Source organism: Procambarus clarkii, chromosome 86 (genome assembly GCF_040958095.1).
Source record: "Procambarus clarkii isolate CNS0578487 chromosome 86, FALCON_Pclarkii_2.0, whole genome shotgun sequence".
NCBI classification, from domain to species: Eukaryota; Metazoa; Arthropoda; class Malacostraca; order Decapoda; family Cambaridae; genus Procambarus; species Procambarus clarkii.
This window is the reverse complement of record NC_091235.1, coordinates 7,108,461-7,131,841: the sequence shown is the minus strand read 5'-3', so window position 1 is coordinate 7,131,841 and position 23,381 is coordinate 7,108,461. Positions and strand designations below refer to the sequence as shown.

Genomic DNA, 23,381 nt, shown 5'->3' with positions numbered 1-23,381 from the left:
AGAGAGAGAGAGAGAGAGAGAGAGAGAGAGAGCTGGTCCATTCATAACTCTCCAACACATCAACCATCAACACAACAATGGGGAGGGAGTATGAGAAAATAAGAGAGCGCTGGATAATTTTTATTCCCAGTTTCCTGGCAGTATTTTCGATATACAGATAAGAATACATCATAGCGACCAGGGGCCAGATTCACGAAGCAGTTACGCAAGTACTTACGAACGTGTACATCTTTCCTCAATCATTGACGGCTTTGTTTACAATTATTAAACAGTTAATGAGCTCCGAAACAGCAGGAGGCTGTTTATAACAATAACAACAGTTGATTGGGAAGTTTTCATGCTTGTAAACTGTTTAATAAATGTAAACAAAGCCGTCAAAGATTGAGGAAAGATGTACACGTTCGTAAGTACTTGTGTAACTGCTTCGTGAATCTGGCCCCAGGTGTGTATGGTGTGTCGTCACTGGAGGATGTATATATATACACCCATGTATGGCCAAGTATCATACACGAGGGTACGTGTATGGTCGTGGGGCTTCAGGATACATAATCACGTCACTATACAAAATAGATTTTTAACATACAAAGGATACAATGGACGGCAATGTCTTTGTAAACAAGAAGATAGAATATATATATATATATATATATATATATATATATATATATATATATATATATATATATATATATATATATATATATATATATATATATATCCATATGTTTACTATACATGTGGTTACAACGTTTGTTGTGTATATGTATGTCCATAGTACGTAGCACATATACGTACACTGTAACCTTACTTCTTTCACACACTGTAACACTGCAACACTCTCCACCACCTGTACTGAACAGCTTCGCTACACTATCCTGTACACCTGCCTGTACACCACCTCTCTCCTGTACATCTGCATGGCAGCCATACGTATACAGTATACACATATGGCCTCAGAATACATATTTGTCTAGGCCCTCTGTTATCGTAATTGTCAATACTGTATATTCATTTTTTTTCCTTTATTAATACAATATACAGAAGTCACATTACTACAACATAATTTCACTTATGTAGAATGTTAATAATGATTAGCTCTGTTTCTAATATTACAATACACATACATTTTTTTTTTAATTAATTTAACATTTGTTAAAACGTTTTGCAACACTGCGAGATATGCATCTGTTGTTAGTTTTGCGTCAGACCATAACATTGTTGTTCTCAATCCTGTGTGTGGTATTGAGCATCGGTGGGGGAGGGCATGGTCCTGTCAGAGCTGTGCACATTATTGGGTATACCCCAGGGACCACCTGGGTAAACAATGTACACTTCTGAGCTCATTACCGTCTACAGTACACTGCAGAGCACCGTTACAGAGGAGTTTACCATCTGTCCAGTTGGGGGCTACTGAAAGGCACAGAAGAGTATGAGTAACGGCGCCAGGAGGAGGAAGGTGAGGTAGACAGGCACTCTGGGATTACAGGTCGTGTCCAGCATGTACGAACGGTCCCACCTGTCTTCCTGGGCCACTGTCACCAGCGTCTCCTCGTTCGACCAGAAGGCCAAGGGGACTAGACAGTCCGTGGTGTTCGTACAGACTCGTTGAGACTCCCGCGTGTCGTACTCTACTCGCTCGAGCGTCACGTTGAAGAACAGGTTATTGGCGGAAATCTCGTTGTCGCTGGAGAAGACAAAGTAGTAGGTTCCGGTGATGGGTATGTCGTAGACTACCTTGTTGGTCTCGGTCCAGCGGTAACTACAGCTGCGGTAGGCCACGAGGGGCAGGGCCATGATGACTCCCTCGCAGCTGGCCAGGGCCTCTTCGCTGCTGGAGAACGAGGACACTTCCTCCTCGTTCGAACCATCCATGTAAGTGGTCTGGTTAAACTTCCCGCGCTCAAATTTCAACCCCTCTGGGAAAAAGATCTGTCCTCCAACCATTTTCTCGACTGAGTCATACGGATTCTTCGACTTGGAATTGAACTTGTTTCTGCCATGTTTGGTTATGGTGGTGTCCTCTTCGACGTCATCAAATATTTCAAAGGCGCCATCATAGTCTTCAGTTGGCTTCAATTCACGAACGCTTCTTTTTAATAACGTTTTTGCCTCGCCTGTTTTGTTTTGACTTCCTCCTGCAGCTGTTCCTTGAGGAGTCTCGGCCGACGAGGGAGGTAAGACTTCGTCTGAGTTAAGTCCCATCATGTGTCTGATTCTCTCTGGCAGCTTCTGGCTTCTTCCTCGTCCGACTGTGTGAAGAATTCGCAAGATTTCTTTCTTGCTCTTGCTCATCTTCACAGCTTGTCGAAGGAGCTCATGCAAGTCCTGACGTCTCTCCTCTGAGTGATCCTTGAAATTCAGGATATCGGTTTCAATAGTCTGTAACCCAGTGTCCTCAGTATTATCTCCTTCGGGCGGGAGTTCGTCTTGTGCTTCCGTGAGGTCCGGTTGTTGATCCTGCCGGTTCTGGCCGTCGACGTGTGCGCCGTGCTGAGTCTCGCTGTCCCCTGCGTGATCTTCAACGTCCTGTATCATTACTTCCTCGGCCGAGTCTTCTTCACCGATCCAGGCACATCGCCGGAGGTTCTCCACGCCCCTCAAGATCATGAGCTGCGCGCCATTCGTGCTGCGGAAAGAATTTAGAGTGAGTCTCGACACCAGACCCCGAGACAAAACTGTTAATTTACATGCTGACTCTTTAAGGTTTTAAGACATTACATACTCTAACCGGCACCAACCAACGGATCACTAAAACGGCCTCAACAAACCAAAAGAGGGAAATCATTCACAACACATTACACAACCTACGTCAGACCAGCCTTAGAATGTGAAACGCCAGATTCCCCACCGTGAGAAATGCAAGAAAAAGCAGACTAAAGAGAGAAGTAACACACAGGAAACAATAACACTACATACAACACTGAGTACAGCAGACAATGTAGAAAGAGTATAACAAACAGTAGAATTAGTATGCTGCCTTAGGGGAGGGGGTTCGAGTATGCCAGGAGGGTGACAGAAGGGTGATAACGAGTGATAGTAGTTGTGGAGGTAATTAACCTCCAGAGATATCCAGGGACCAGATGCCGTTGAACGATAAAACAGAAGCCATGAGGTGAACACAGTGGGCTCAGAACTAGGTGAGCGCCTCGCTTTACTAACGGAAGCATTCGACCAAATGCTCAAATTAAATATAAGAACAAAATAATAAAAGAAAGATAGCACATAAAACAATAAATAACGTGACCCAAACAATAAGTGCTTCCATCTTACAGATAAAAGATGGAAAAGTGATCCATCTTCTATCTTATGTCCAGTCTTCCATCTTACAGATGGAAGAGTGGACATAACAGGGGGATCTATCAGCAGAGGTACACATCAGCAGGATAACGAGGGCAGCAAATGCCACACTGGCAAACGTCCCGTTATCCTTCACCAACTTGGACGAAGATCCCTTCTGATCACTGTATACATCCTCTGTGAGACCCATTCTTCAGTATGCTGCCCCAGCATGGAACCCCTACCTAAAGAAACACAAAGCAAAATTAGAAAAGGTTAAAAAAAATATGCAACAAGGCTTGTTCCTGAGTTAAGCGGACTGAACAGTGAACACAGTGAACACAGAAGCCGAGAGAACTGAGTCTCATCACAATGGGGAAATAAAGATTAGGGTAGACGTACAAGATACTGTGGAGGATTGGCAAAGTGGGAATAGAAGCAATGTTCAAATTAAAGAACAATTGAACCAGGGAACATAACTGGAAACTGGGGACACAGATGAGTCAGTAACAGAAAACAATTCTCCAGTGTCAGGGTCGTAAATAAAGAGAATAGATTAGATAAGGAATTTGTCGAGGCCAATTCGATACACAGTTTTAAAATCAAACATGAAAAAAAACGTATGAATTGAGTCATTACATCGTATCATTGACGGTCAGGTTCCTTAAGAGTAGACGTTTGACCCAAGAAATACATATAGACAAGATCATCTCGACGAGTACATTTAGACGAGTACTCCGCAGTTGATTACACACCTGGAGCAAGCGGAGACGGTGACTTTAGAGCCTTTGAGAAGATGGAAGCCCCAGTACTCCTTGACGTCGTCCTGGAGGGTGATGGAGTGAAGCATGTAGTATGTAGAGCGGTTAGCGCAGGTGGCAGGGTCGCCAGAGCTGAGGAAAGTGCTGTGACTGCCGTTCATGTGAGTCGTCTGCGACTGTGAGCGAGAGAGGGAAGACACCGGGTTAATACCTCATCTTTCTCTCATACATCATCATAAATACGAATTTTAGCACAAAGATCTGTGACCATCAGTGTTATTATAAATTGTTTGTGGAACCTCTTGGCCGTGTGTTCGCATTGTTCTTTATCTGAGTCTTACCACCTCCAGCCTACTATTTTCTGCTAATGCTTGTTACTCCTCATTTGGGAGGGCAGGAGAGCATGCAGTCATTGGGCAGCATCCTAGATACCCAGGACACAGCCTGGGTATCTAGAGGTGACGCATGTCGCATCGGAGGCGCATGTCCCCAGTCAAGAAAGGTAAATAAGACTTACTGAAAAGGTAAATATCAAACATGTGACAAGAAACATTTGCCACCACTATGATGGAACTGTTCACCTCCACAGTGATGGAACCGTCCGGCTCCACAATGACGGAACCGTCTGCGTCAAAACAACGTCCACCAGGACGTTGCTCCACGTCCACCAAAGCTGCCGGCAGCAAGCAGCAGCCAGACTCGCCAACATTCTTACCAAAGTCAGTAATTAATGCTCCTGGAAGCATCACAACTTGGCACAATTCTAATTGTTTGGAAATGCATGCCTTGTTGTACCACCAAGAAGTGACAAAATTATTAGCGACCTCAGTAATTAGGGTTATTAATGAATTGCCTAGAGAAGGTAATCTAGTCCAACACCCCCTCCGAACCGGAGCAAAGAACATCAACCACAGAACGGCTAACAGTAACGTCCTGTAAACGTCAAAATTAGAACACAGTTTAGCAGGAAAATAGTTGTCAATACTGCAGGTGCAGTAAGAGTTATAAGCAGCGAGGACACAAGTGCTCCATGAACACCAGGGGCCAGATTCACGAAAGCACTTACGGAAGCACCTACGAACCTGTACATCTTTTCTCAGTCTTTGGCGGTTTTGTTTCCAATTATCAAACAGTTAATGAGCTCCGAAAACCAGGACGTTGTTTATAACAATAACAACAGTTGATTGGGAAGTTTTCATGCTTGTAAACTGTTTAATAAATGTAACCAAAGCCGTCAAAAATTGAGGAAAGATGTACACGTTCGTAAGTGCTTGCGCAAGTGCTTTCGTGAATCTGGCCCCAGGAGAGCACATGCTCTACAAGACTTAGAGCATGGAGCTCTCCCTACGTAGAGCTCCAGGGAACAACAGTGATACTTCCCCCTCTCCTGCTCCATAAATATGATAGGAATACCTAGGGCAGCCACATCTATATAGACAGTGAGAGGGCAAAAAGGGACAATCAGAATCTGTTCAGAAAACCCACAGATTCATGGCTTGACTGTTGCTGCATGGCATCACCTCCAGCGTAACCATGACCTTGATGGAAGGGAAGGGAGGGAGGGGAGGAAGGGAGGCAGAGAAGCCAGTCATCATTGTCTGTGAAAGTGGGTGAGGTAAAAGCTCATCCTCCCTCATGTATGCTCCCGAGCGCTCACAGCCCGTGTCAGTGTGCACACTTCAGCAGTGTTCTCAGTCAATTCTCCTCGGTTCAAATGATGACATGAGTTTTGCTTGGATGACTATAGTGTTCAAGGTTATCAGAGTAAAAAGTCAAGACACAAAAAGATCCTTTTTTATGGGGGGGAGGGGGGGAGTAAAGAGGAAGGAGAGGCATAGGTGAAGGGAAGTATAGAAGTGGGAAATACAGTGAGAGGTATGAAAGCAGGCGGGCTATCCGCCTTGCTGACACGATGACCACAAAAGATCCCATTGTCTCAAAATAATGGGTGGTGCCAGCACTCTCCCCCTTCCTCCCCTTTGGGTTAACTAAGAGTCAAGAACTTTTATTTCTAGAGTAGCTAAACTTGGTCAGTTGTTGCCAAGATGGGACAACAGATTATTGAACTTTTGGAACTTTTATCACATTCCCATGAACAGGCAAGTTCCCTCCCCCCTCTCTTCTCTTCCACCCTCTCTCTCCTCTCTTCTCTTCCACCCTCCTTCCCTGACCCTCCCCCATACTAGGCACCAACAGTGACCCCATGCACCTAACACCAACAGTGACCCCACACACCTAACACCAACAGTGACCCCCACACACCAACAGTGACCCCCACACACCAACAGTGACCCCCACACACCAACAGTGACCACACACACATGTCACCAACAGTGACCACACACACGTCACCAACAGTGACCACACACACATGTCACCAACAGTGACCACACACACATGTCACCAACAGTGACCCACACACACCAGTAGTGACCCACACACACCAACAGTGACTCCCACACACCAACAGTGACACCCACACACACCAGTAGTGACCACACACACATGTCACCAACAGTGACCACACACACCAGTAGTGACCCACACACACCAACAGTGACTCCCACACACCAACAGTGACACCCACACACACCAGTAGTGACCACACACACATGTCACCAACAGTGACCACACACACATGTCACCAACAGTGACCCCACACACCAACAGTGACCACACACACCAGTAGTGACCCCACACACCTGGCACCAGACACTGGAGACGTGGCGACTAAGGAGCCGCTGGTCAGTGGGCACCATGGGGTAGTGCCCCGGAGGGTAGAGGACCAGACGCACGTACAAGGGTATAGTGATGAGCAGCGCCGGCAGCACCAGCGCGAACACGCACAGCCGCACCACGCGACGCGGACCTCGTAGTAACTCTGCGTTGTCTGTGGGGGACAGTAAGGAAGTGCTCTCAATACCATTCATTCATGTATTATCTACCCCCATGTCCATGCCGTGGGTGGTGGTGGACCCCATGCCCATCCCGTGGGCGGTGGTGGACCCCATGCCCATCCCATGGGTGGTGGTGGACCCCATACCCATCCCGTGGGCGGTGGTGGACCCCATACCCATCCCGTGGGTGGTGGTGGACCCCATGCCCATCCCGTGGGTGGTGGTGGACCCCATACCCATCCCGTGGGTGGTGGTGGACCCCATACCCATCCCGTGGGTGGTGGTGGACCCCATACCCATCCCGTGGGTGGTGGTGGACCCCATACCCATCCCGTGGGTGGTGGTGGACCCCATGCCCATCCCGTGGGTGGTGGTGGACCCCATACCCATCCCGTGGGTGGTGGTGGACCCCATACCCATCCCGTGGGTGGTGGTGGACCCCATACCCATCCCGTGGGTGGTGGTGGACCCCATACCCATGCCGTGGGTGTTGGTGGACCCCATACCCATCCCGTGGGTGGTGGTGGGCCCCATGCCCATCCCGTGGGTGGTGGTGGACCCCATACCCATCCCGTGGGTGGTGGTGGACCCCATACCCATCCCGTGGGTGGTGGTGGACCCCATACCCATCCCGTGGGTGGTGGTGGACCCCATACCCATCCCGTGGGTGGTGGTGGGCCCCATGCCCATCCCGTGGGTGGTGGTGGACCCCATACCCATCCCGTGGGTGGTGGTGGACCCCATACCCATCCCGTGGGTGGTGGTGGGCCCCATGCCCATCCCATGGGTGGTGGTGGACCCCATACACATCCCGTGGGTGGTGGTGGACCCCATACACATCCCGTGGGCGGTGGTGGACCCCATACCCATCCCGTGGGTGGTGGTGGGCCCCATGCCCATCCCATGGGTGGTGGTGGACCCCATACACATGCCGTGGGTGGTGGTGGACCCCATACACATCCCGTGGGCGGTGGTGGACCCCATACACATCCCGTGGGCGGTGGTGGACCCCATACACATGCCGTGGGTGGTGGTGGACCCCATACCCATGCCGTGGGTGGTGGTGGACCCCATACACATGCCGTGGGCGGTGGTGAAAGGGTTACAGAAGCACATAACGGGTTCAGGAACAGAACCCCATAGTTCGATTAGCTAAGCAAATAACAATCTTTTTGAAGCTAGTTACACAATTGTTTATTAGTATATTTTGGTAGCAGTCTTTCTTGTAAACATATGTTGTTGAATATGACCTAAAAGGTAAGATTAATGATTCTAACACGAATCTTCTCAATATTTATTGTTTTTCTTCAGTGTCGAGGGAAGTTGAAAAATTAACTCTTCAAAGTTCATTTTCACAATTTATTATGGACTGACGCTTAGGGATGCGCTTCGCAAGACACTCCTTACATTTTTAAAGACCATTTTATCATGCTGTTGTTGATGTTTTAGATTCAGCTACTCAGAACAAAAAGTTACAAGTAGCACGGGCTATAGTGAGCCCGTAATTTTTATTTCATTTACCATGATTTTGCAAAGACTTATATTCGCTTTGGGTGAGGTGGTACAGGACGTGAGTGAGATGAACGAGTGGATGAAACATAATGGATATTAATAGACTATTACATCCATGAACATAAGGAGCTTATGTTCTTGCTTCTACTGTATCTGTGTCGGCTCGGGGTCTTGAAGTGGGTAGAATGTAATTATGTGATTATATGTTAACTGGTTGTTGATTGCTGGTCTTGACTTCTTGATGTGTAGGGCCTCGCTGATGTCGAGTCTTTTGTTGTCGTTATACCTGTCGATTATTTCATTGTTTGTTAAGATGTCTCTGGTGATGGTCTGGTTGTGTGAGGAGATTATATGCTCCTTGATGGAGCCCTGCTCCTTGTTGAACAAGCGCAGGGCTCCAAAGGGACCAAAAGGCGGGACCAAAGAGCCGAAGTTCAACCCCAGAAAGCACAACTAGGTGAGTATACAGACGAGTGCCGAGGTCAGCAGGTGGTGGCACTGCCTGAGGGTCAGCACTCACTGCCGTACATGAGCGACCTAGGAGGAGCATCTGCTCAACACATCACAGGATATCACAGATTATCACCGTGATGCTGAGGTTATCCACGCCTCGCCGCCTCCCCCAACCTGGTGTGTGTGTGTGTGTGTGTGTGTGTGTGTGTGTGTGTGTGTGTGTGCGTGTGTGTGTGTGTGTGTGTGTGTGTGTGTGTGTGACTTTACTAGGACACCTGACCCAGTTAGTCTTACCAGTGACTGTACTAGGACACCTGACCCAGTTAGTCTCACCAGTGACTGTACTAGGACACCTGACCCAGTTAGTCCCAGCGGTGACTGCCGTATACTGGACGCTCTACAACACGGAATAATTTGTTATTCTCACTGACTGATATTAATGGTTGTTGTTGTTTAAGATTCAGCTACTGGGAACCAAACAGTTCCAAGTAGCACGGGCTATGGCGAGCCCGTAGTGGACTTACTTGGCACAGGAGCGGGGCTGTAACTTTGCTCTCAAGAATCTTGTTGTTGTTGTTTTAGATTCAATTTTTAAATTATTAATGGTTCTTAGAGCTAAATATATATGGTAGGGTACGGGTCGGAGGGTGAAGGGACAGGCTGAGATTTAATAAGTTTACACAGACTGTCCTCATCAACAAAGGTCAAATGCTCGTTAATGCAGCCGCCAAACTCCCTATTTATGATTGAAAGCGGTTTACACACAACCCGTCCTCAGACCAAGTCCATTCCATCCAGCGGTCGACCCCAAAGGACGCATTCATTAATTTTAACATGCTGTTTATCCAAATTACAAATTTTCTCAAACATAAATTAATATTGTTAAATATTAGCATACCGTACCTATTTAGACATTGGTTAGGTTAGGTGTTTAGGTTCTGTTGGCGATTATTTGTATTTGTAGTACGTGGGTGAAGCATTTACAGCGTTGTGGTTCGAACAAAGGTAGTCAGTGAACCACTTGTTCCGGAAGTGTTCGAACGTCATCAGTTGTGAGTCGTGTGTAAACCGTTTTTCATTCATAAACAGAGGGTTTGGCGGGTGCATGGAATGGACTTTGGCCTTTAGTTTAGAGGATGGACTGGCCTGTATCAGCCCGTCCTCCAAACAAAGATCCAAAAGTGATTCCATGCACCCGCCAAACCCCCTGTTTATGAATGAAAAGCGGTTTACACACGACTCACAACTGATGACGTTCGAACACTTCTCGAACAGTGCTTCGCTGACGACCGCTGTTCGAACCACAACTGTAAATGCTTCACCCATAAACAACAATACAAATAATCGCCAACAGATCCTAAACGCCTAAACCTAACCATACATTGAATTTCACAACATAATATTAATTTATATATGAGAACAAACGTATTTGTATTACTATGTTAATATTGATGAATGCGTCTCCAGGGGATGGCCTAACGAGCCGGGCCTGAGGACGGGTTGATTCGCCACTCGAAAAGTATTTAATTAAGGTAAACAAAGATGAAATGGTTTCGTAACTGAAGACAAGTGGTTGGTGACTGGTGGTGGTGAGGGGACAGTGTCTGGCGGTGAGAGTGACGGGCGGAGGACAGGTAGTTGAGGACAGTCATAATGACGGGATGGGCAGGGTGACCCCGGGCACCGCCGGCCAGGAGGCCAGCAGCCTCTGCTCAGCCACACTCTCCTGCAGTAAACAAGTCTGCTTCCCGCTGCACGTACCCTCTTGTTCTTCACGTGGGGACGTGCACATGCCACGCACACGCCGTCACGCACACGCCGTCACACACACGTCACGCACACGTCGTCACGCACACGCCGTCACGCACACGCCGTCACACACACGTCACGCACACGTCGTCACGCACACACCGTCACGCACACGCCGTCACGCACACGCCGTCACGCACACGCCGTCACGCACACACCGTCACGCACACGCCACGCACACGCCGTCACGCACACGCCGTCACGCACACGCCACGCACACACTGTCACGCACACGCCAGACACACAACTTCTTTTTTTCTCAAATTCATCCACCTGTACAGGCAGGTGGAGCAGGTATACAGGCAGGTGGAGCAGGTATACAGGCAGGTGGAGCAGGTATACAGGCAGGTGGAGCAGGTATACAGGCAGGTGGAGCAGGTATACAGGCAGGTGGAGCAGGTCGCTCATATCAAACGCAACACAAAGTTAAACGGAATTCAATCCGAATAGTTGACCATATATATATATATATAAAATATTAATATACGGGACTGAGCAGAAGCATTTTCAAATTACATGGAAGAAACTATTTGGTCCTGTCACCAATAGGGACCTAAATTTCTAGTAAGGGCCACATACGAGGCCCCGACCGCCCTGGGGGCTGGCAAAGAATCAGATGATGTACATCCCCCACCCCCCTCTTCCCCCCACCACCACACATACACACACAGATAAGGTACTCCAGTGGATAAGGGAGTACCTAAGCAACAGAAAACAGCGAGTCATTGTGAGGGAGTGAGACCTTAGTATGGTGATTTGTCACCAGTGGAGTCTAATCATTAATGATGCTGGCGTTCGAATTCTTCGTCGAATCTGGCCTTAAAGCTGTGGATGGAGGTGGCTTCCACAACATCTTCTTTCAGTGCATTCCACTTGAGGCCCCGCAGGTCAGTGTACGAGAACTGCCTTGTCTTTTTCCGTCTTATTTACGTTTCCAGCTTCCATTTTCGTCCTCTCGTCCCACTTTCTCTCATTTTAAAGCTGTCTTAATACACATTGTTAATTTTTTCTCAGTATATTGTATGTGGTTATCATGTCCCTTTATTTTTTCTCTCCTACAGGGTTGTGACATCTGGTGTTCCTTAATTTATTCTGTGTGTGTGTGTGTGTGTGTGTGTGTGTGTGTGTGTGTGTGTGTGTGTACTCACTTATTTGTGCCTGCAGGATCGAGCGTTGGCTCTTGGATCCCGCCTTTCTAGCCATCGGTTGTTTAAAGCAATGACTCCTGTCCTGCTTCTCTATCATACCCAGTTGTAAAGCTATGAATAGAGTTTGCTTCCACAACCTGCTCCTTTAGTTCATTCCATTCCCCCACTACTCTCACGCTAAAACAAAACTTTCTCACATCTCTATGAATCATCTGAATTTCCAGCTCCCTAAGTTATCGAGTCCAATCCATAGAAAACGTCAATATTTTTTACCAGTTACTTTTCTTAATTGGGTGCATTTGTATCATTGTTGTTTTTAACGTAAGAAAAACGTGGAAAATTTGTTAACAGGACGGGTTGAGAGAGTAGTGGTCGGCACTCCTCCACGTATCTCTCTCTCTCTCTGTCTCTGTCTCTCTCTCTGTCTCTCTCTCTCTCTCTCTCTCTCTCTCTCTCTCTCTCTCTCTCTCTCTCTCTCTCTCTCTCTCTCTCTCTCTCTCTCTCTCTCTCTCTCTCTGTCTCTCTCTCTCTCTCTGTCTCTCTCTCTCTCTCTCTCTCTCTCTCTCTCTCTCTCTCTCTCTCTCTCTCTCTCTCTCTCTCTCTCTCTCTCTGTCTCTCTCTCTCTCTCTCTCTCTCTCTCTCTCTCTCTCTCTCTCTCTCTCTCTCTCTCTCTCTCTCTCTCTCTCTCTCTCTCTCCCGCTGAGTGCCATCTCAATGATGTCATCGACTTCACTTCCCCCTGAGTGCCGGTCCCCTCTACCAAGGCAGTGGCCATGGTTGGCAAGCTGCAGGCCTCCTGTCCCCTTGGCAAGGACCACTGTACACTGTGACCACCAGGTGAACGTCGTGCACAAGGGCATAGATTTTAGGCGGGACCAAAGAGCCAGAACTCAACCCCCGCAAGCACAACTAGGTGAGTACTAGAAGGGTTGATACCGATTCGATTGATACCTTATCAAGCAGGTATCAAGGGTTCTCTGGGTCAGTTTGTCTCTCTACACCCACCTCCCCCCCCCCTCTCCCCACAATCTCCCCAACACTATCACCAATCTATAACACTATTACAACACTTCACACAGTAGTTTCATCAACAACTTCTCCATAAAGAGTAAGGAAAAGGTAACCAAATCATCAAATGTTGTGGGTTGTTAAAGGGAGTATAAGTATTATGATTAGAATTTTTTGTTAAGTTTTGCTGTGATCAGTGCAACAACTTATGATATTAAATATAATAATATAATTATTGAGAGTTGGGTGATACAGGTATTGTGACATGTGTCGAGGGCTTGACGTCAGCAGTGTCATCTGACACTTTTCATTGATACACATCTGGACCTGTTCATGTTGGGCACGTGACCAACAACAGTTACTTGGAGAAATTTGGTGCAGCTGGCCCTAGGCATCTGGCCTCCACCCTCCAATGGACAGACACATACATTTCATTTTAAAGATAGACGAGTAGATATAAAATACGAAATGTTATTTCTTATTTTCCTTAACTTTGGTCGGGAGGGGTGGGGGGGAGGGGCCTGACAGCTGAGTGGACAGCGCTTCATATTCATAGTCCTGAGGTTCCTGGTTCGATCCCCGGTGGAGGCGGAAACAAATGGGCAGAGTTTCTTTCACCCTAATGCGTCTGTTCACCTAGCAGTAAATAGGTACCTGGGAGTTAGACAGCTGCTACGGGCTGATTCCTGGGGGTGTGTAATAAAAAGGAGACCAGGTCGAGGACCGGGCCGCGGGGACGCTAAGCCCCGAAATCATCTCAAGATAATCATTAGGTTTGATCTGGTTTCGTTAGGTTAGGTTAGGTTAAGTTAGGTAGGTTAGGTTAGGTAAGGTAGGTTAGGTTAGGTAAGGTAGGTTAGGTTAGGTAAGGTAGGTTAGGTTAGGTAAGGTAGGTTAGGTAAAGTTAGGTTAGGTTAGGTTAAGGTAGGTTAGGTAAGGTAGGTTAGGTAAGGTAGGTTAGGTAAGGTAGGTTAGGTAAGGTTAGGTTAGGTTAGGTTAGGTTAGGTAAGGTAGGTTAGGTTAGGTAGGTAAGGTAGGTTAGGTTAGGTTTGTACAGAGAGAGAATAACGGTTATATGTTAGACCGGATGGAAAGGTAGACACCAGGGTAAATAGACTGCTATTTATTTATAAATAGACTCCATGATAAATACGGAATAGACTCAGACGTAGAGCTGTGTGTACGCACAGACGTAGGGCTGTGTGTACGCACAGACTTAGGGCTGTGTGTACGCACAGACTTAGGGCTGTGTGTACGCACAGACGTAGGGCTGTGTGTACGCACAGACGTAGGGCTGTGTGTACGCACAGACTTAGGGCTGTGTGTACGCACAGACTTAGGGCTGTTTGTACGCACAGACGTAGGGCTGTGTGTACGCACAGACGTAGGGCTGTGTGTACGCACAGACTTAGGGCTGTGTGTACGCACAGACGTAGGGCTGTGTGTACGCACAGACGTAGGGCTGTGTGTACGTACAGACGTAGGGCTGTGTGTACGCGCAGACTTCGGGCTGTGTGTACGTACAGACGTAGGGCTGTGTGTACGCACAGACGTAGGGCTGTGTGTACGTACAGACGTAGGGCTGTGTGTACGCACAGACGTAGGGCTGTGTGTACGCACAGACGTAGGGCTGTGTGTACGCACAGACTTAGGGCTGTGTGTACGTACAGACGTAGGGCTGTGTGTACAAACAGCCGTAGGGCTGTGTGTACGTACAGACGTAGGGCTGTGTGTACGCACAGGCGTAGGGCTGTGTGTACTAACAGACATAGGGCTGTGTGTACGTACAGACGTAGGACTGTGTGTACTAACAGACATAGGGCTGTGTGTACGTACAGACGTAGGTCTGGTGTACAAACAGACGTAGGACTGTGTGTACTAACAGACGTAGGACTGTGTGAACGAACAGACGTAGGGCTGTGTGTACGAACAGACGTAGGGCTGTGTGTACGAACAGACGTAGGTCTGTGTATATGAATAGACGTAGGGCTGTGTGTACGAACAGACGTAGGTCTGTGTATACGAATAGACGTAGGGCTGTGTGTTCGAACAGACGTAGGGCTGTGTGTACGAAACTGGCAGAAATGTACACGTCAGGACAGACGAACAGTCGCGTGTATCGTATCTCACACTCTAATAGATTAATAGATTATATAATTACCCAGATTGCGGACCTGACCTCCAAGTGCCGCCGAGGCATAGATTATGAACTATCTCCTGCGTCTGTGATCCTCAGATTACGTCCCGAGTGCTGGCAGGTGATTCAAATAATTCAGATAATTATAGATAATATGCGAGCAATAGAATTTTTCGTTTTTTTTATTACTGGGTTATCGCCCAACCACTTAGGCTGGACGGTAGAGCGACAGTCTCGCTTCATGCAGATAGGCGTTCAATCCCCCGACCGTCCATAAGTGGTTAGGCACCATTCCTTTCCCTCCGTCCCATCCCAAATCCTTATCCTGACCCCTTCCCTGTGCTATATAGTCGTAATGACTTGGCGCTTTCCCCCTGATAGTTCCCTCACTCCCCTGGGGTTCAGAAGGGATGCAAACAAACAATTACCAGAGGAATAGCTCATCAGTGCATTGAAATCTGGCTCAGCATTGCATATATTTTATCACTGCTGGGGACATGAAGCCTGCGAGTTATCAACGTGTGTCTAATCAAGGGGGCAAGGATGCCACCATGGTCACCCATCCAGTTATGGGCCAGACCCAACGGGGTGTAAACAAATGACGCGCGCATGTCCCGGTGCGTCACAGTGGCTGGAAGGTTCCCAAATCTCAACCCCCTAGTAACTCGAGGTTCGAAACCGTGTCATCTGTGTTGTGTAACTCCCGCTGATTCATTAATCTGATTGACGTCACTCAGAGATAGTAACTGAGTGTGGTATTGTTGGGTTGTTTGTGAGTACCCATCCTATGGGTGGTAGTGGACCCCCCATACCCATCCTGTGGGTGGTAGTGGACCCCATACCCATCCTGTGGGTGGTAGTGGACCCCATACCCATCCTGTGGGTGGTAGTGGACCCCCACACCCATCCTGTGGGTGGTACTGGACCCCATACCCATCCTATGGATGGTAGTGAACCCCTAACACCCATCCTGTGGGTGGTAGGTGACCCCCATACCCATCCTGTGGGTGGTAGTTGACCCCCAACACCCATCCTGTGGGTGGTAGTGGACCCCACACCCATCCTGTGGGTGGTAGTGGACCCCACACACCCATCCTGTGGGTGGTAGTGGACCCCACACCCATCCTGTGGGTGGTAGTGGACCCCACACCCATCCTGTTGGTGGTAGTGGACCCCACACACCTATCCTGAAGGTAAGATCAATAGGAGGAGTACATAAAGACTCACATATCCAGCTTCTGCTACTAACACACATGATGTACTCACATATGTTTCGAGTACATATGTGATAAGATAGCCCAAGCGTTAAGTACCATTGTTGCCCACACTTAACGAGCCGTAGTACAGTCGTTATCACAGTGGCACTCTCAACACACTATAAACACCAGCAAAGATGAGATAGTTGTTAACAAGGCAGTTGGTAGCACGATATCAAGGCCACACCCCTCAGCCCACTACTGACAGGTGTGGATGAAAGCCACGCCCCCAGCCCACTACTGACAGGTGTGGATGAAAGCCACGCCCCCAGCCCACTACTGACAGGTGTGGATGAAAGCCACGCCCCCAGCCCACTACTGACAGGTGTGGATGAAAGCCACGCCCCCAGCCCACTACTGACAGGTGTGGATGAAAGCCACGCCCCCAGCCCACTACTGACAGATGTGGATGAAGGCCACGCCCCCAGCCCACTACTGACAGGTGTGGATGAAAGCCACGCCCCCAGCCCACTACTGATAGGTGTGGATGAAAGCCACGCCCCCAGCCCACTACTGACAGGTGTGGATGAAAGCCACGCCCCCAGCCCACTACTGACAGGTGTGGATGAAAGCCACGCCCCCAGCCCACTACTGACAGGTGTGTATAAAGGCCACGCCCCTCAGCTCACTACTGACAGGTGTGGATGAAAGCCACGCCCCCAGCCCACTACTGACAGGTGTGGATGAAGGCCACGCCCCCAGCCCACTACTGACAGGTGTGGATGAAAGCCACGCCCCCAGCCCACTACTAACAGGTGTGGATGAAGGCCACGCCCCCAGCCCACTACTGACAGGTGTGGATGAAGGCCACGCCCCCAGCCCACTACTGATAGGTGTGGATAAAAGCCACGCCCCCAGCCCACCACTGACAGGTGTGGATCAAGGCCACGCCCCCCAGCCCACTACTGACAGGTGTGGATCAAGGCCACACCCCTCAGCCCACCACTGACAGGTGTGGATCAAGGCCACGCCCCCAGCCCACCACTGACAGGTGTGGATCAAGGCCACGCCCCCCAGCCCACTACTGACAGGTGTGGATCAAGGCCACACCCCTCAGCCCACCACTGACAGGTGTGGATCAAGGCCACGCCCCCAGCCCACCACTGACAGGTGTGGGTCAAGGCCACGCCCCCCAGCCCATACTGACAGGTGTGGATCAAGGCCACGCCCCTCAGCCTACTACTGACAGGTGTGGATGGAGGCCACGCCCCTCAGCCCACTACTGACAGGTGTGGATCAAGGCCATGCCCCCAACCCACTACTGACAGGTGTGGATCAAGGCCACGCCCCCCAGCCCACCACTGACAGGTGTGGATCAAGGCCACGCCCCCCACTGACAGGTGTGGGCCATAGCAGCAGCACCACAACCCTGCTCAAGTACCACCATAAGTGTCCACGTTTACCCTACTAGCACAAGTATATTTAAGAGTCCATCTGACCGTGTAAGTTTTAATGATATTTGGAGTTTAATGTCTTAAGGTCGTCATGCTGTTGACATATACCAGGGAGCCGCTCACCCATGACGTGCCTCTGTTGACACACACACACACACACACACACACACACACACACACACACACACACACACACACACACACACACACACACACACACACACACGCACTCTCTCACACACACACACACACACACACACACACACACACACACACACACACACACACACACACGCACTCTCTCACACACACACACACACACACACACACACACACACACACACACACACACACACACACACACACACACACACAAGCACTCTCTCACACACACGCACTCTCTCACACACACACACACACACACACACACACACACACACACACACACACACACACACACACACACACACACTAGGAGTGTCACCCCTGACGTTTACTCTACATTCTCCTGCCACTTTTTATCAGTTGCTGTACTTGGAGATGATAGGTCACCTGTGTCTTGTGCTCTACCTTCATGCCCTTACTACCAGTGACCTTTATGTATACATATATGTATACGTATGTATATATGTATGTCTAAACTGTTCTTCCACAGCCCTGGCCTGGCTACACTGTCCTACCTGGCCTGAGAAGGGTGAAGCTGTTCTCGTTCAGGAAGAAATAGTGTCTGTGGGTCTCCGCCCTGTAGGTGACCGGCCCTTCCTCGGCCATCACTCTCCTGGTCCGTGTTGTTGGCACTCTCCTGGCCCCTGGGGGTGGTTGTTGGCACTCTCCTGGTACCCTGGAGCGGTTGTTGGCACTCTCCTGGTCCCTGGGGTGGTTGTTGGCGCTCTCCTGGTACCCTGGAGTGGTTGTTGGCACTCTCCTGGTACCCTGGGGTGGTTGTTGGCACTCTCCTGGTCCCTGGGGTGGTTGTTGGCACTCTCCTGGTCCCTGGAGTGGTTGTTGGCACTCTCCTGGTCCCTGGAGCGGTTGTTGGCACTCTCCTGGCCCCTGGGGTGGTTGTTGGCACTCTCCTGGTCCCTAGGGTAGTTGTTGACACTCTCCTGGTACCCTGGAGTGGTTGTTGGCACTCTCCTGGTACCCTGGGGTGGTTGTTGGCACTCTCCTGGTCCCTGGGGTGGTTGTTGGCACTCTCCTGGTCCCTGGAGTGGTTGTTGGCACTCTCCTGGTCCCTGGAGTGGTTGTTGGCACTCTCCTGGTCCCTGGGGATGGTTGTTGGCACTCTCCTGGCCCCTGGGGATGGTTGTTGGCACTCTCCTGGTCCCTGGTGTGGTTGTTGGCACTCTCCTGATCCCTGGTGTGGTTGTTGGCACTCTCCTGGTCCCTGGGGGTGGTTGTTGGCCCTCTCCTGGCCCCTGGGGGTGGTTGTTGGCACTCTTCTGGCCCCTGGAGTGGTTGTTGGCACTCTCCTGGTCCCTGGAGGGGTTGTTGGCACTCTCCTGGTCACTGGAGGGGTTGTTGGCACTCTCCTGGTCCCTGGAGGGGTTGTTGGCACTCTCCTGGTTCCTGGGGTGGTTGTTGGCACTCTCCGGGTCCCTGGAGTGGTTATTGGCACTCTCCTGGTCCCTGGAACGATTGTTGGCACTCTCCTGGTCCCTGGAGCGGTTGTTGGCACTCTCCTGGTCCCTGGGGGTGGTTGTTGGCACTCTCCTGGTCCCTGGGGTGGTTGTTGGCACTCTCCTGGTCCCTGGAGGGGTTGTTGGCACTCTCCTGGTCCCTGGGGTGGTTGTTGGCACTCTTCTGGTCCCTGGAGCGGTTGTTGGCACTCTCCTGGCCCCTGTGGGTGGTTGTTGGCACTCTCCTGGTCCCTGGAGCGGTTGTTGGCACTCTCCTGGTCCCTGGAGCGGTTGTTGGCACTCTCCTGGTCCCTGGAGCGGTTGTTGGCACTCTCCTGGTCCCTGGAGCGGTTGTTGGCACTCTCCTGGCCCCTGGGGCGGTAGTTGGCACTCTCCTGGCCCCTGGAGTGGTTGTTGGCACTCCTGGTCCCTGGGGTGGTTGTTGGCACTCTCCTGGTCCCTGGAGCGGTTGTTGTCACTCTCCTGGTCCCTGGAGCGGTTGTTGGCACTCTCCTGGTCCCTGGAGGGGTTGTTGGCACTCTCCTGGTCCCTGGGGTGGTTATTGGCACTCTCCTGGTCCCTGGAGCGGTTGTTGGCACTCTCCTGGTCCCTGTGGGTGGTTATTGGCACTCTCCTGGTCCCTGGAGCGGTTGTTGTCACTCTCCTGGTCCCTGGAGCGGTTGTTGGCACTCTCCTGGTCCCTGGAGCGGTTGTTGGCACTCTCCTGGTCCCTGGAGCGGTTGTTGGCACTCTCCTGGTCCCTGGAGCGGTTGTTGGCACTCTCCTGGACCCTGGGGCGGTTGTTGGCACTCTCCTGGCCCCTGGAGCGGTTGTTGGCACTCTCCTGGTCCCTGGAGTGGTTGTTGGCACTCTCCTGGTCCCTGGGGTGGTTATTGGCACTCTCCTGGTCCCTGGAGCGGTTGTTGGCACTCTCCTGGCCCCTGTGGGTGGTTATTGGCACTCTCCTGGTCCCTGGAGCGGTTGTTGTCACTCTCCTGGTCCCTGGAGCGGTTGTTGGCACTCTCCTGGTCCCTGGAGCGGTTGTTGGCACTCTCCTGGTCCCTGGAGCGGTTGTTGGCACTCTCCTGGTCCCTGGAGCGGTTGTTGGCACTCTCCTGGACCCTGGGGCGGTTGTTGGCACTCTCCTGGCCCCTGGAGCGGTTGTTGGCACTCTCCTGGTCCCTGGAGTGGTTGTTGGCACTCTCCTGGTCCCTGGAGCGGTTGTTGGCACTCTCCTGGTCCCTGGAGCGGTTGTTGGCACTCTCCTGGCCCCTGGGGCGGTTGTTGGCACTCTCCTGGCCCCTGGAGCGGTTGTTGGCACTCTCCTGGTCCCTGGAGCGGTTGTTGGCACTCTCCTGGTCCCTGGAGCGGTTGTTGGCACTCTCCTGGGCCCTGGAGCGGTTGTTGGCACTCACCTACCCAACACTTTGCTTAAACGCGAGCACCTACAGGATGATTAGTGTAAAACACACAACATTTCAGTGTTGTTTCTGGCCTCTGGTGATAGTGGGAGGCAGGTGTGTGGGAGAGAGCGAGGGAGGCCGAGCTGACGCCACGCTGGGAGAAGGTGAACTGTCTCGTCTCCCACACCTGAGTGCTGGCCTCAGGTGTGTACTCTGGAGTACCAGTCACTCTGACGACAACACATCCCTCCCCCACCACCCCCTTCTGACCCCCACCCCACTCACTCTATGACCCCCCACCCCCACCCCCTCGTTGTTGACAAGCCCATTTCCTCCAAATTCACGGTTAGGCTGCGAATAATTATTTTATACTTCGTCTTTATCCTCTCTTCCGTGGACCGTATCCCATATATCGCATATCATATACGACATACTATAAATCACATTCCATATACCACAGACTATATACCACATGCAACATACCATATGCCAAATATCATACACCTATATTTGTAAAAAATAGAACATATCTTCAGCTCATAGTATATATATATATATATATATATATATATATATATATATATATATATATATATATATATATATATATATATATATGTATATATATATATATATATATATATATATATATATATATATATATATATATATATATATATATATATATATGTATATATATATATATATATATATATATATATATATATATATATATATATATATATATATATATATATATATATATATATGGGGAGTGGGAAGAATGGAAGGTTGTGAGTTATTATAAACTTGGCTTTTGTGTGTGTGTGTGTGTGTATGATTTGAAATATACTAGACAAGTATAGAGTATCTACTTGTCTAGTATGAATACTGCGTTACATTTAGCAACTTGAGTATGCATAGGCTATAGGCTCAACTATTTATACACTCAAGTACTAGTTTACATTATAATTTAAATCATTATATTAGTCAGAAAGTGTTTATAATTGATGCTTAAGCAGTGTATCATTTAGCTAGGATTTTATTTGACTAATTATGAACCCAGACTAAGTAGTCAGTGGTGGGATTAATCATTTAATGATTACATTTCGTATTATCTATTCGTTCCGTCAGTCTGGAATTAGAATTTTGACTGGCACGTTGTTGTTAAATTCATAAAGCCTCAGTTTCTTTGATAAATTTTTAATCGTTTTAACAAACTAGTAAACTGTTGGTGGGTAATAATGATGTCCATTCCTCATATTTATGGGAGGATCTGGGAATCTGTCCCCCATCTCACATACCATATACCACACACAACATACCAAGTACCTATACCATATACTACATACATAATACCATATACCACAAACTTACATAAAAAAAAATGAGTACACTCACATAATCCCATTTATCGTGGCTTAAAATGGGAGTGAGGGTAGTACGCTGATTAAGGACTGATTATATCGAGTGCGTTACGCACATGCGCAGAGATGAAACCTGTTCTCAGTGCGCAGCGGAACGAGTTAGTATGAAAAAACATGTGTTTTTTTGGCTGTTAGGACCTGTCAACCTCCCAGGGGTAGTAAGATCTCCACATTCTTTTACTGTTGAAAAATATAGAAATTATATTTTAGTCCTTAACATTGTATAGGACTAAATTAGGCTCTAGTTGTATATACACCGAGAAGCTGGGTACACCTCTTAGTTTATGTCATAACTAATAGGCACAGTTGCCTAACAAGCCGAATTGTCTTGAAAAATTTATATTTTCAAACTTTCCCTTTTTTTGGGGGGGAATAATAATTATTTGGTGTAACATTTTTTCGTTAAGTCATACTAAGAGAAATTTGATCAAACCTAAACTACCTAGCCTTCCTAATGTAATATAGCCTATCGTATCCTATCCTAACCTGCTTAACCAAATCTATCCTAGCATACCTATCCTAACTTACATATCCGAATCTATCTAACCAATCCTATCCTAACATATCGTAACTTAACCTTTTGTAACATAATCTAATCTAACATAACTAAATCAGTAACTCACTTCCTTAATATAATATTTATATTATTAAGAAAACACTTTGTTACTAAATATTTGAAGATAACGAAAATCGTTCTGCCTGATAAGTAAATCGGACTTTATCGATTTTATTATTATTTTTATTATTATTATTATTATTATTATTATTATTGAGAAAATCAATGGGGCTCGACGGTAGAGCGACGGTCTGGCTTCATGCAGGTCGGCATTCAATCCCCGACCGTCCAAGTGGTTGGGCACCATTCCTTCCCCACCGTCCTATCCCAAATCCTTATCCTGACCCTTTCCCAGTGCTATATATAGTCGTAATGGCTTGGCACTTTCCCCTGATAATTCCCTTCGTCTCCTAAAGTCTGGGGGCTGTGAGGGGGATGCGAACCCGCGACCAAGGTGTTGCCAACCACATACTGTGCCACCTCTGACTATCATTGCCAAGGCCGGCCATGCCTCGGTCGCGGGTTCGTGTCGCCTCACAGCTCTAGTACATTATCTCTTTGTTATATATACATAATAGCCAGACACACATACAACAGAATTATTAATGATGATAACAAGTGTCCATTTCATGTGGTTTTCATCTCATGTTAACCTCCGCATGCAGGAGGTGATGAGTTACCTCCGCATGCAGGAGGTGATGAGTTACCTCCGCATGCAGGAGGTG

At 48.7% G+C, this 23,381-nt stretch overlaps 2 protein-coding genes across 2 annotated transcripts; both read right to left on the bottom strand.

Moving 5' to 3' along the window:
* Nucleotides 1-106: 106 nt before the first annotated feature.
* Nucleotides 107-19,221, bottom strand: LOC138349608 (uncharacterized). The gene is made up of 4 exons (XM_069317070.1): nt 18,332-19,221; nt 6,740-6,927; nt 4,032-4,213; nt 107-2,626 (listed from the first exon to the last, which is right to left on the bottom strand). Exons 1-4 carry the CDS (start codon nt 18,420-18,422, stop codon nt 1,408-1,410), a joined length of 1,680 nt encoding a protein of 559 aa, XP_069173171.1. The 5' UTR covers nt 18,423-19,221; the 3' UTR covers nt 107-1,407.
* On the bottom strand, nt 18,422-23,149 carry LOC138358761 (basic salivary proline-rich protein 2-like). Its single transcript, XM_069316934.1, has 3 exons — nt 23,129-23,149; nt 20,171-20,685; nt 18,422-19,880 (listed from the first exon to the last, which is right to left on the bottom strand). Exons 1-3 carry the CDS (start codon nt 23,147-23,149, stop codon nt 18,422-18,424), a joined length of 1,995 nt encoding a protein of 664 aa, XP_069173035.1.
* Between the last annotated feature and the right edge of the window lie 232 nt (nt 23,150-23,381).

What these genes read in the sequence shown, in the direction of transcription:
- LOC138358761 (XM_069316934.1), bottom strand. Translation starts at nt 23,149, where the DNA reads ATGATAGTCAGAGGTGGCACA. An exon ending in TGATAGTCAGAGGTGGCACA is followed by an intron (nt 20,686 to 23,128) that starts GTATGTGGTTGG and finishes AGTGTTGGGTAG; the next exon opens with GTGAGTGCCAACAACCGCTC. An exon ending in CCGCTCCAGGGACCAGGAGA is followed by an intron (nt 19,881 to 20,170) that starts GTGCCAATAACC and finishes AACCACCCACAG; the next exon opens with GGACCAGGAGAGTGCCAACA.
- LOC138349608 (XM_069317070.1), bottom strand. Translation starts at nt 18,422, where the DNA reads ATGGCCGAGGAAGGGCCGGTCACCTACAGGGCGGAGACCCACAGACAC. An exon ending in TCTCCAGTGTCTGGTGCCAG is followed by an intron (nt 4,214 to 6,739) that starts GTGTGTGGGGTC and finishes TCTCGCTCACAG; the next exon opens with TCGCAGACGACTCACATGAA. An exon ending in ACCGTCTCCGCTTGCTCCAG is followed by an intron (nt 2,627 to 4,031) that starts GTGTGTAATCAA and finishes TTCTTTCCGCAG; the next exon opens with CACGAATGGCGCGCAGCTCA.